This window comes from Taudactylus pleione, unplaced genomic scaffold, assembly GCF_031769625.1.
Source record: "Taudactylus pleione unplaced genomic scaffold, aTauple2 ptg000848l, whole genome shotgun sequence".
NCBI classification, from domain to species: Eukaryota; Metazoa; Chordata; class Amphibia; order Anura; family Myobatrachidae; genus Taudactylus; species Taudactylus pleione.
Window position 1 is genome coordinate 2,339,477 of NW_028285250.1, and position 13,736 is coordinate 2,353,212.

Below are 13,736 nucleotides of genomic sequence, written 5' to 3' on the forward strand. Positions count from 1 at the left end.
GTCGCAGATCAAGGGTAGGCATCCTTTGACATTCTAGCTGCTGTGGAACTACACAGAGAAATATGTGGTGATGCCACTAACGGAATCCACCTCTAGAATCCATGTGTTCAGTTCTGCAGACCATATCCCTAGATAACATCCATAATTAGATATTGAGCCAAAAAAAGGGCTATTAGAATGGAAACTAGTCTTCATCACAACATTAAGGACTAAAGTACCTGTAAATAATTTAGTTGGATGGAGAAGTGTGAATATAAGAAGACTGCATTCTACAAGGAAAATGTTAGGACGAGGCGACATACACTACACTGGAGTGTAGGGAAATATGGAGAATTACTGTAGGTCACTGAAAGGGAAGTAGATGGGTTGGAATAGCCTTTACACAGAGATGCCCCTAGGAATGGAATCTAGAATGATAAGCCAACAGCTACTTACACCCAAAGGCTGTAGGTGGGGAGGCTAAAACAAGAATAAGGTGAGGGCCCAAAAATTCTCTTTAGCTTGAAAGCAGACAGGAACAGACAGCGACTCAAACTCAAACAACACAGCAAAGCGGGTGAGCTCTTTGTTCATCGGCATGAGATGCAAAAGCCAACAAAGCATAACAATTTTAAAATGCGAAAGAAAACTAACTTTTATGGACAACTATAAAAAATAATTGGGGACACTTTATTTTAGTGGCAATCAGCAAAACGCCAATTTTGTCTTTGAACAGCAGCTTTTCATGTTTGACACTTTCTGGGAAAATAATTGAGAACACTTTTTTTCCTTACTAGCAGTCAGCAAAATGATCACAAATTCTTTGTCATTTGTTAGGCGCAGATGAGGACAATAATCTTACCACTTCTCTTCCTCCGGCGGCTGTGATGACAGTCTGTAAGAAAAGTAAGAACGAAAGTGTATGTAGTTTTGTTAATTTAACTTGTACACAACACTAAGATCTCCAAACTAATGCACTTCTGCACTCAGAGACAAATACAGATTTCAGACTATTTTACACTAGAAAAATAAACAAAAACAGTTCTCTCCATTGATGGACATATAATTACCATAATGCATTCAACTGCAATAGTACTACAGTATGAAGGGTACACTATGCACAACAACATTCTGAAAGTGTGTTTTTCGTGTACAATTGTATAAAACTATTAAATATATGTAAATCGAGTAGTAGAGAAAACAAATAATTAAATCAGTCACTTATAAAAGTAAAAATATAACAGAAGAATCCTTAGACTATATTACTTTGAGGAAGCCACCTAAAATACAGTGTTCAAAACCGTACTAAAGATATTTTATCCTACAAATGAAGCGGCAACAAGAAGAAAATGGTCCCCAGATTAAACAGAAATAGAGAATGGTAGAAGAAGAGCCAAGGAAAACCTCCAAAGAGATACAAGCTGAATTCCAAGGTCAAGGTACAGTAAGTCAGTGTCCGATTGCACCATCCGACGTTTTTTGAGTGACAGTGGGGATCATGGAAGAAGACCCACCAGGAAGACTCCACTTTGAAAAACCAACATAAAGCCAGATTGGAATGTGCTTTTAAAGCCACAATGTTTACTTGGAGGATGTCCTTTGTACAGATGAGTCAGAACGGGAGCTTTTTGGCAAGTCATATCAGCTCTATGATCACAGATGAAAAAATGAAGCTTTCAAAGATAAGACCACCATACCCACTGTGACACATGGGGGAGACTTGCTTATGTTTTGGGGCTGCTTTGCCAAGTCTGGCACGGGGTGCCTTGAATCTGTGCAGGGCACAATCAAACCTCAAGACTGTTAAGGCATTCTGGAGCGAAACATACTGCCCAGTGTCAGAAAGCTGTGTCTCAGTCGCAGGTCATGGGTCCTCCAACAGGATAGTGACCTCAAACACACAGCTAATAGCACCCAAGAATGGATAAGAACAAAACATTGGACTATTATGAAGTGGCCTCCTATGAGCCCTGATCTCATTCCTATTGAACATCTACGGAAAGAGCTGAAACATGGGGTCTAGAGAAGGCAGCCATCAAACCTGAGACAGCTGGAGCAGCTTGATGGGGAAGAGTGAACCAAACTACCTGTTGACAGGTGCAGAAGTCTCATTGAGAGCTGCAGAAATCACTTGATTGCAGTGATTGTCTCTAAAGGTTGTGCAGCAAAATACTAGATAAAGGGTCCCCCATCACACTTGTCCATGCCATTTTCATTTGTTATTATTTTAAATATTAGGTTAAATCAAAAATCAATGCAAAGTCTGATTTATATTAAATATGGAATAAACAATGACAGATGCCAATAACGTTTGTCATTTTCAAGTTATTGCCAAGAATACAAGTTCTTTTTTTTTTGTGGAAGTGTACTAACAAATGTGTCCACGTCTGTATAGAAGCCTCAAGCCACATCATCCAGTTTTTATGTACTCTCTGACCCACATTCATATTTAGTGTAACATTTATGCACTATGGAAACGCAACCTGTTTGCACAGGGACAGTACCGTCTAGACTTGAAATTTGACGTATTTAAATTTTGTTTTGTGGTTATATTTTATTCTGTATCTAATAACCGTGTCCTTAAAATTAATAAGAAATGTGCTGCTTTATACTCCAGTGTTATATAGTTCTGTCTCCTCCGATTTGAAAAGGGATTAACTATCAGTGCTAGCGGTGTTAGGTTTTAGATTACATATAAAAATTGGAAACTTTGTTTTACAATAATAACATTCTTTTTATAAAACTGGAGTATGTTTGATTAAAGAAATGTTAAAAAAAAACAAAAAAAAAACTGGTTCACATCTCATAAATCTCTTGTTAACATATATAATACAAAAAGTTATATACAAAATATATATAATACATAATTTATATAAATTCATAACATGCAGAAAATATTAATTATAATATAAATTAATAACATAGAAAACAACTTTATATTTTATATATTTTTTTATTATTTGTGCACTTAAGGGCTGATTCAGAAACGCATGCAAACGCCATCGCAGCTGTGATTTCTAACGGAACACAATTGCGAAAATATGCTAACGACCCACTGGCTGTCCAGGGCTAAGAGACGCCCACTGAAAGCATCTCGCATCCACCGCTCACGTACAAAACCGGAAACATCACACACAGATAATGCGGCCATAAGCCTTCTGAGTAAGTCTTAGCTGTCGCATAGCGGGTCTCCAGACACAGACGACTCTCCTGCTGCGATCAAGGACGCGGTGGCTAATTTATGCACACCCAGAAAACAGTGTTTAAACCAGTCCGACATGCCTGAGTTTTTATAACCACCCGTTACCTCCCCTAAACGATGACTACATGTCACTCACTTTGCGAATGAATCCTCTTTGTGTGCGTGATTGCAAAACAATCGCAGTGCGGCTTTCATGCACGCGCAATTGCTGCCAATCACTCAAACTGCGTAAATATCGGCCCAAAGTATCTATTATGGTTGTGGGGTTTTTTTTTTTTTCTTTATACTATATATCTGATTAAAACTGGCTGGTTTATTAACTCTGCTGAGTTAACACGGGAGCTCCGTGTGACTCGGAAGTGCCGATTGTCTTTTTACCTTCAGATGTGTCTTATTCGCACAACGATGCAAATAGATAGCACAAGCAGCTTCTGCTGATTAAAATGATTTGCAGCATACCTATGTTCTCTGTACGTCTGCGGGTGTATCTGCATGTGAAATGCTACGTTACAGTGTCAGCGTTTGTAACAGTGTAATGTAGTGTTTAGCATGCAGGTACACCCGCAGACGCACAGAGAACATAGGTATGCTGCATATCATTTTAATCAGCAGAAGCTGCTTGTGCTATCTATTTGCATCGCGAATAAGACACTTTTGAAGGTAAATCTATGCACAAAAAGACGCTCGGTGCTACTGAGTTTTGCACTGCATGCCGTATTGAGGATGGATGAGGACAAATCTGTAGTCATTCATGTTTTATTTTGAGACCCTCATGATACACTTGCATTTTAGACCTATCGTGAGCTGCTATTTTTTTTCCATTCCTCATTATTCTCCTCTATTCCCGCTTACCCTATTCCTTCTCTCTCCCTTTTCTCTCCTTATATATTTTTCTCTCCCGTGTCTCTTATATTCTCACACTCCTCTCTTGTCCCTTTTATATATTCTCTCTCCCCCATTATGTACCCTTATATTCTCTCATCCCCATCAGTTCTCCCTATACTCCCTCTCCTGTCTCCCTATATTCTCTCTCTTCCATCGGGTCTACCGATATTCTGTCCCTCTCCCATTATGTTCCATATACTCTCTCCAATCATGCCTCCCTATGTTCCCCTACATTCTCCCTCTCCCATCATGCCCCCCTATATTTCCCCCCTCCCACTGTGACCCCCTATATTCTCTCTCTCCCACTGTATTCCATATATTATTCTCTTTCCCACTGTGACACCCTATATTCTCTCTCCTATTGTGTTCCCCTATATTCCCTCTTTCCCATCGTGTCCCCCTACATTTTCTCTCTCCCACTGTGTCCCCCTATAATTCTCTCACATCTTGTCCTCCTACATTTTCTTTTTTGAGATGCAATACACAGATGACCTACATAGAGGTCCAAAAAAAATTAAATTATATATTAAGGATAAAAGGAAAATCAAAAAATTGTCAGATACATGTTTTGACAAACCATAAAATTAGTATCCATAATTCTTCACTCTCAAACAATTTTTTATTAAAATCTAGCAATAGAAAACAAGAATAGAAAACAAAAGAATAACTTTTAGAATCAAAAAGGAGAATCAAGAGTAGAAAAGAAGGGAAAAAGGAGGGAGAGGAGGAGTCAGCTGAACTACCGGCACAGGGAAATAACAGTGATAGTTATAATTGACAGATAGAAATAAAAAAACAGTATCAGTCAGCAGCTAGCAAACAGTCACATACAATGCACATGTAATATAATTACAGTTGGCTCTAAATCAGCTACAGCAACGCAAAGGAATGGTAGAACATAGAGTACCGTATACCTTAACCAAGGGAGAGATATACAGGGAGACTGACCCAGACTCTCCCGAGACCAACAGCTACCAGGTGCAGAGCATGGACCGTGAGTGTCTCATACACGTGGAGGTTAGACTGAGAAACCCAGACGCGCAAAACCCTTCGTAGGGACTGCGTATGGGTCGGGGGAGAAGCTGCCGGGGGAGCGCCTACCTCCCCTAAGCTGGGTGCGCTGGCCTCATGACAGCAGATATTCGTGTGCTGCCGATCCCAGGCGTCAGACGATAGTGTTCCCGGCTGGTGTAGTGAGGATGCGGACAATCCCTGTCCTTACAGCAGCAGCTTCTGGTGCGTGTCTGACGACAGAAGCAAGGACTTCAGTGCACGATTCCCCGTAAGCGAGGAATCGCCTTCCCTGACATCTCCGAGCATCCGGTGCAGTCCAGGTCGCAGCATCGCTGCTGGCTAAGCTCAGCCACTACCCGCCGAAATCACCAAAACAATTACTGATGTTGCGGCCCGGCAGAGGTAGATGGAGTCGCAGTATATGCGTCTTAATTCAGACGCTTGGTACTGCCAAATCAAAAAATGTAAAATTAAAAAAAAAAGCTCAAGACTGCCTGAGCAGTCCCCTGTTACAACAGTGCGCCTGAATCCTGCCGCACCAAACCATAAAATTAGTCCTATGGCTAGGGGCGGGGCATAAATGGAAGAGGACCCAGAACATTCTGGGAGCCAAAGCTTTAACTGTTTGGTGCCTGGTCTTCCAACCATAATATCCCCATGGTATCCCTGTGGATCCCTATGGACCCTGAAGAAGAAATGCTGCAATTCTGATTGAGATCGTGGAGCAGTACTGTGTGGCTCCGAGAGGAAAGCCGAACGCAGACAGGCGTATCCAAGGCCCCAGCATCAAACAGCAGTGACGCGATGATGCAAGTGTGGTGCCTTCTTAGGAACATTGGTGGCTGAGACTAGTAGGAGCCTACGCCAGCTGAAGTAGTAGGTGGGTGGGTGTGCTGGCTGTGAAGAGCTTGCACGCAGCTGGTAGTGATAGCCGCAGGGGGGAAGGAGGTGCGTATGCATGCTTCCATTCGGCTCTCACTGTTCGCATTTAGTGGCTTCGAGCAGGGGTAGGGGGTGGTGTGTTGCACTGTACGTTAGCCCTAGCATCTACTAAGCGCTCTGTGGGGGGTGGGCTCCCCTCATCTCTGGAGCACAACTGCTAGACTGACATTTAGGTTAGTTATAGATATCTTGCTTTAGAGCTAATATATGGGACAATTCGAGGTAATATTGCTATAGCCATGCTTTGTGAATTACATTTAATTATTGATCAATACTGCTTTTTTTTATCCACCATAATAATTTGACAGCACTACATATGTGGTAATGTAACTTGATTAATTCATCAGTTAAAAAGATTTTACTAGAGATGTGCTTAGGGATGCAGGGATCTATTTACTAAGCTGTGTTCGGAGATAAAGTGAACGTTGATAAGGTACCAGCCAATCAGCTCCTAACTGCCATCTCACAGGCTGTGTTTGAAAAATGGCAGTTGGGAGCTGATTGGCTGGTACCTTATCACCGTTCACTTTATCTCCTAACGCAGCTTAGTAAATAGACCCCTCAGAGTGAAATAGAGTCCTAGTTTGGAATCACTTTGGAGTTCTGAGTGAAACAGAGTCCCGGCTCGGTCCTGCTGTAAGTTCGAACTCTGATTTAAAAACAGAAATCGGGTTTTAGATTGCATGTTATCTATTATAAAGGAATGTCAAAACCGAAACACAATGATGAATTCAAACCAAAACACGGGGGTTCCGTGCACATCTCTAGATTTTACTAGCTCACGAGCAGGTTTAATTGTTATAATTACTGTGGAAAGCAGATGGTTAATAACTCACTTTATAGCATGTGGTTTCTGATCTGCTTTATTATGTTTTTAGTTGATAAGAGGACTTCGCGCTACCTTTTCTGCCTGTCGCACCTGCTTAGTACTAGTATTCTACAGGTATACATGCGATTTATGGTGTGAGACATGCAGCAGCCAATCAATGGCACGATCAAACACATTGCACAGCTTTACTTACAAAACCTCTTCAATCTTCTGTAAGATGGACTCGGCACAGGTCCTCTCTTTTTCAAGTGTGCTGCGTTCCCGGGAACGTTCTGCGTCCAATTTGGCTAGCTCGCTTTCCGCTAGGGTCAAACCCATGTTGCGCTTCTGCCTGGGAGGCAAAGGATATTTAGGACAGAAAATGTTTTTCTTTTATTTAGATTTTTTTTTTTTTTTTCATTTGAGGTCAATAAATACTGTAGACATACACAAGTTTACCTAAAGTCCTCTAAAAGTTTCTGTACATCTGGATACATTTTGTTCAGCATGATGTGGACATACTGTCGAAGCAAATCCTCAGGTATTAATTCAGGCCGCCTTTTTTCTATAGTAAAATCAAGTGACAAACATGGTAGGAAAGATCAAAGCCAATGAGAACGCTTCTCTAGCCAGTATCATAATTCTACATCTGTAAATAGGAATTAAAAAGTAACTACATTTTTGTAATAAAGTTACTTATGTTATTTTATGTTAATTCTAGGTCAATTCTATGCTGATCTTATAATAGATAAACCTTTATTTATTTTTTGAGCTATGGGTATTTTTTTTACATTTATTTGCACACAAATATAACGGGTATTTATCCCAAAATTACATCAGCTAGTTCTGCTGATCAAAGGAATATCTAATGTTTTATACAAGAGATGACATCACCAGAGTTCTAAACTTATTTTAGGTCCAAGCTCCAACAATGGATCTATTAGTAAAAGTGATGGAGGAAAGCTGATCTGCGCTCTTAAGGTGCATACACACACAACGATTTTTTGAATGATTATCGATAATGATATAGTTCACTTTCCGAGTTAAAACAATGAACGATTATCGTTCATGCTCGTTCACGTTTGTAGTTCAGTCAAACTAACCAACTCAACGATTTTCAGTAAGGGAATATGCAAAAATCGTTCATTATATTTAGTAAATGAACGATTTTAGTAAACGATTTTCGTTCATTTTTCCCTTGAAAACCGTTTATTAAAATCGTTTATTTACTAAATCGTTGTGTGTGTATGCAGCTTTACTAAGGTCCCTGCCAGAAAGGTAATCTCAGGTGACGACATTGCAATGTCACCCAATTTCCCCCAAATTATCAGGCAATTAATGCAAAAAGTGCTCAGCACCGTCACTCTCAGCGTCACAAGGTGGCATTAGGAGGATAAGAACAAAATTCATCAATTACTCTCCCTTTAGCAGCCACCAGAAAAATGGTGCATGATACAGTTATGTTGCAATTTAAAATGTATTACGCATATCTAGATTTGACTTTGTATTGAAGAAAGTAGAAATGAACACTCATACCTCCATAACCCTAAACGCAATACTACATACTGTACACACCTACAGATGTGTCCTCATACTAGCCTCCTTGCACGTTCAACAGCCCATCAAGTCGCGCCATGCCAGTGGTGTGACTCGGTAGCGCTGAGCATCTTTTTGTGCAAGTTTTCCCTTCAAATGTGTCTTATTCGCACAGTGAAGCACATAGGACGCACAAGCAGCTTCTGCGGATTAAAATGATATGCGGCATGCCTACATTCTGTACGCAACTGCATCTGCATGCGAAATGCTAGGAGACGGTGTCACAGCGGCTGACACGAACGTAGCATTTCACATGCAGATACACGCGCAGTCACACACAGAACACATACATGCCGCATATCATTTTAATCAGCAGAAGCTGCTTGCACATCTAAGACGCATTTGAAGGAACTAAAGCTGCATGAAAAGACGCTCTGCACTACCGAGTCACACGGCTGTCACGCCTTATGTTTAACGCCATTTATAGCGCACGTAGGATAGATGTATGTGGACACATGTGTAGCCAGCCATTTGCCTTAAATGTATAAAAAAAAAAGAGCCACTGCAAACTATCTGCAATAATTAATATTTGTTTAACATGGCCACAAGAAGGATGATATATGAAAAAAAAAATAAAATAAGCCTCCAAAAATAACAAGGATGACATTTTTAAAAAAAAGTAAGCCAAAGAGGCTCAGAGTAACTCATCAAGATTTCCATAAACTTAAAACACTTTGGGGTATATTTACTAAGCAGTGATAAGAGACAGAGTGAAAAGTGATAAGTCTGTGATAAGGTGCCAGCCAATCAGCTCCCAACTGTCATTTTTCAAACACAGCCTGTGAGATGGCAGTTGGGAGCTGATTGATAAGTGATAAGGTGCCAGCCAATCAGCTCCCAACTGTCATCTCACAGGCTGTGTTTGAAAAATGACAGTTGGGAGCTGATTGGCTGGCACCTTATCACAGCCTTATCACTTTTCACTCTGTCACCTAACAATGCTTAGTACATAGACCCCTTTAAATGTTTAACTTTGCATGTTTTTCACAGACCAACTTACCCAGCTCCTGTGCAAGCTCTTCCGGGACAGCCACACGAAAGTGCTGCAACAAACAGATTCACAGTCTCACTACACAAAGCTCTGCATAATCCATACACCGTTCTGAGAAAGTCAGGCCTATCTCTAGTGTGGCACTTAGGCCCAACTGCTGCATGGCTATATCTGTGGCCAATCTGAGCACACAGGCTGGTAGTTCTGCATCACTGGGGGTCATAATAGTAGTAGATAGTTGACTTTTTGCCTCTACTGATAAAGTTTTGCCTGTTTATTAGGCAGCGGTCAGAATGATTCTGTTTATCTAATTCACCTGGGGGGTGTAGCGCCAGATTTTTTTTTTTTTTTTTTAAGATGTTTGAAGTTTTGACCAGACTGGAAAATAATTTTCAGGCCACACTCACGTGATATTATATAGCCTTGGTTAGAAGTAAAATAATAATAGGTATTGGAACTGGCCTAATTAATATGTGATTATAACAGAGAACCCAACAAAAAAAACAACTTCGTAATAGATGCATTTAACTTGGGTCTCGCACTCACCGCTGTTCGTTCAAGGAAGAACTGGTAGAATTCTAGAAATACTCTGCGTGTCTCCTTTGGGTTAGTTTGCTGATAGAGGTCACCAGACAAGTAGCAAAGCTGAGGAGAAAGAACAGAGAGGATGGCGTCAGTCTAGGACCAGAGAAAGCTGGGTACATACTAGACGATTCCTAAAACGACATGGTGAATTGATCAGATATCGTCCGGATCATCTAGTGTGTCCCGCGAGGCGACATCGGGGTCGCTTCATCGGCCGTGCATGCACGGCAGATGGAGGGACCCAACTGCCATCGCCAGGAAGGTGCGAGTGAACAATGTATCAGGCGGTCGGTCGTACCCGAATCAGGCAGTGTGTACCGGACGGGCAACGGATTGGTGGTTCGGATAATGTGTACCTGGCGTAAGAATGTTGTAATGGGAAAAATAAATGTATTCGATAAAATGTTGCAAAGAGTAAATAAAAATTGGGGGGAGTTCTCATGTGCACCTGGGAGAGAGGACAACCCACCTGCATACAGCCCAATTCCCCAGTGATGGGGGGTCGGGGCGAAAACACGGCAACGTGATTCGCTGTGAACAACATAACTGCAGCCCCATACCCCCGCGATGTGAAACCCATAGTTATGCCCCTGCGCTGATGTGTTTTGTAACTTCCAGAGCCCAGAAAGAAAGAGTGAGTGTGATAGAGTCTGATCCCCCAATAAAAACCAATATCTGATTGCCATGGACTTCAGCACAACATAGCTCTCTGGCCCATGTCTCTAAATGAGCACAGAGGAGCATCATGTGTTTCTTTACCCACCAAGGGTGCTGGGTCAAACTGGGAGACCACATGGAATATGAAGACGGCAAGGTGAGCAGGGTGACACTTTAATAGATCCATACTCTGGAAGCAGCTGCACTGATCAGTCACCTGCTGGAAGACAAAAGGAAACAGTTTCTAAACCCCCTGCAATATGCCTGCAATAATAATGCAATTTCCTATCACTTCTGTTATCTTCTGGTTACCAACAGAAATATTACACACAAATTTGTGGCCTTTAATCCAGCTGAGCGGCTGCTCAAAGGCGCAACCCCATAGGGAAGCCGGTGTCGTCTGCTGCTGTGGCAGCAGGAGCTCAGGTAAGTCTATGCAGGACTGGGGCAATAATTAATGTGTTTTTTTATTCCTGTGGGGGTACAATGTGTGTGTTTTTTTATTCCTGTGGGGGGACAATGTGTGGTTTTTTTTATTCCTGTGAGGGGACAATGTGTGTGTTTCTTATTCCTGTGAGGGACAATGTGTGTGTTTTTTTATTCCTGTGGGGGAACAATGTGTGTGTTTTTTTATTCCTGTGGGGAACAATGTGTGTGTTTTTGTATTCCTGTGGGGAACAATGTGTGTGTTTTTGTATTCCTATGGGGGACAATGTGTGTGTTTTTTTTTCCTGTGGGGGACAGTGTGGGGAAAACAAAAGAATAAATAGAAGGATTACAATTCCTTCTGCCTTTTAATCATTGTTTTTTTCTTGAGCAGCCATTTGCATCTTCAGACAAACAATTGGTTGTCAACTATACTAATCTAAATAATATAAGTCATCTCTTTACTTAGCTTCCAGTTTGTATGCAACGCCCAACTGTACAAATCCTGTACAGACATGCGGTTCTACATTTTATGTGAAATGATTGTTATCTGATAAGCTCATTGTAGTAATATTTATTGTGAATTATACATTTTTTTAAAATCTATTTTGGGGAAGTGGATGGAGAAAAACAAAAACCTTGATACACCCGATACGTCTGGCACAGATCTACAAAAACAGTACTATATAGGAGTACTGTTATCTATCTTGATCTGCATTTAATAATTACCTGCTCTGGTTCAGCATCAAAGTCCTCGTCCTCTGCACCAATAATAATCTGTGCAAAGCGGGTGGATGGACTTCCCATGCTGGACTGAGAGTCCTGCGAAAATATGACAAAATGTAAGAAAATACACAGAGAATAAATAAATGAATATGTAATATCTGTCATGAAACCAGGCTCTGTATTTACCAGTGTGCACCAGTTTTGTAAGTACACAATATGTATGTAGAGTACAAGTATTATCCAATTATTTACAAAGTGGGCACTGTTGGCACTGCTGAACTCTATGGATGGCACCTTACTGCACAACAACCAAGTAAGCATCAGCGCGGGCACATGCTATACTTCCACTGAAGTGCATACACCATGGGCAGGATGTACTTCACGTGGATCTATTCATACAGGGTATAGGATACTGCCACACACGTCAGTTTTCCCATATATGTCTTGTACGGCTTATCTACCACAGTGTAACCTTCGTAGAGTGCCCAACATGGCTGCCTCCCTTGGTACACTTGTGGATGGGACGAAAAATACATTGACTAGACGATTATGGTCGGACCTTACTCCTAGAGATAGGACGCTGCAACCACCCATTTTGTGTCCTCTCTTCCAGGCGTAACCTATTCCACCCAGGGTAATCCTACGTAGTGCACCCAAGATGGCTGCCTCAGCTGGTACCTTTCGTGGGTGGAATATATAACCCGTAGAAGTCTGCACTAACCCTGCAACATGCTTATTGTGCTCTCTAGGTTTCGGTTGATTTTATTTATCCTTGTGTGGTTTTCCTATTTTCTGCAATGCCAAATCCTTGTACAAGGTACCATGTTTTTTGATGTCTGTAAAGTAACCGATTCCTACCGGTGAAAAGAGTTATAGAAATAAAATTATTATTAGATTTGTAACATAAGGTCTACAGTATAATTTAAATTAGCAAAATCAGAGCATCTTGAAGCCCTTCCACCAAGTGTACTTGTGATTTGCCGTGTTATTAGATACACAATGTGACTGACAATTACTTTTATAAAGCGTCTTTCCAAACATGTACAGTTAGAATTACAGATCGGGAGGATAAACATTGTACACATACTGTATCCTGACACTCGCTCTTTTCTGGGCTTTCTTCCGATAAACTCTTTTCCCGCTGTCCGCTACCTTGAGTCTATGGAGACAGATGTGGGACGAACTCGTTAGGTACATAAATACCAAACCTTACTAGAGGAAAACATCAGAAAATACGGACAGCATGAGTAGGATGGAGAAAAGTCTGCACTTATTAGTTGAAATTGTCCACTCAATACAATTAAGAACATTTATCCTCTATTAAAGGGATCTTCTTCAAAAACATTTCTCATAATATTATGTTGCTTGTGATGATCAAAACTAACATACGAGGTGTGGCTATTATATAAGGAGACTGATGCTATAATTTGTTAAATTACATCAAGTACATTTTAACATCCGTAACCCTTCTATGTGCTCCCCTTCTGCATCCATACACCGCTGCATTCTTATTTTCCATTGGTCAAAGCCGTGCTATAGCTCATTATCTCTCGGCTGTCTCAACAACTCCGTAATTTTCTTCTTTACCTCAGTAACTGATGCAAAAAGGGTTCCCTTGAGTACAGATTTAACTTTAGGGAAAATAAAGAAGTCACACAGTGCTAGGTCTGGCGAGTATGGACGGTGTTCTAGCACTGCAATCTGTTTCTCGGCCATAAACTGCTTCACACAGAGAGATGTGTGGGCTGGTGCACTGTCCTGATGGAGGATGAAACCATTTTTCCACACTTTCTTCTGATTCTTTCCCGTAAAGTTGCTGGAACATTTTTCTAGTAATGTTGATTCGCTGTTGCCCCTTCTGGTACTCAGTCTTCCGAAAATAACTCCCTTAATATCAAAAGAAAACAATTAACATGGCTATGAAT

At 41.1% G+C, this 13,736-nt stretch overlaps 1 protein-coding gene across 3 annotated transcripts in view; it reads right to left on the bottom strand.

The window, feature by feature from the left end:
* The window catches only part of ARHGEF12 (Rho guanine nucleotide exchange factor 12), a 247,100-nt gene that overhangs the window by 116,579 nt on the left and 116,785 nt on the right, over positions 1-13,736 (bottom strand). For 2 of the 3 annotated variants that reach the window (XM_088458721.1, XM_088458719.1), the window contains 8 exons: positions 12,899-12,970; positions 11,815-11,907; positions 10,766-10,879; positions 9,964-10,062; positions 9,427-9,469; positions 7,290-7,395; positions 7,045-7,182; positions 842-874 (listed from right to left, as the gene is read on the bottom strand). In XM_088458721.1, the coding sequence (XP_088314847.1) occupies positions 842-874; positions 7,045-7,182; positions 7,290-7,395; positions 9,427-9,469; positions 9,964-10,062; positions 10,766-10,879; positions 11,815-11,907; positions 12,899-12,970 (698 nt within the window). The remainder of the gene's footprint in view (positions 1-841; positions 875-7,044; positions 7,183-7,289; positions 7,396-9,426; positions 9,470-9,963; positions 10,063-10,765; positions 10,880-11,814; positions 11,908-12,898; positions 12,971-13,736) is intronic. The other variant, XM_088458720.1, reaches the window with a different exon arrangement.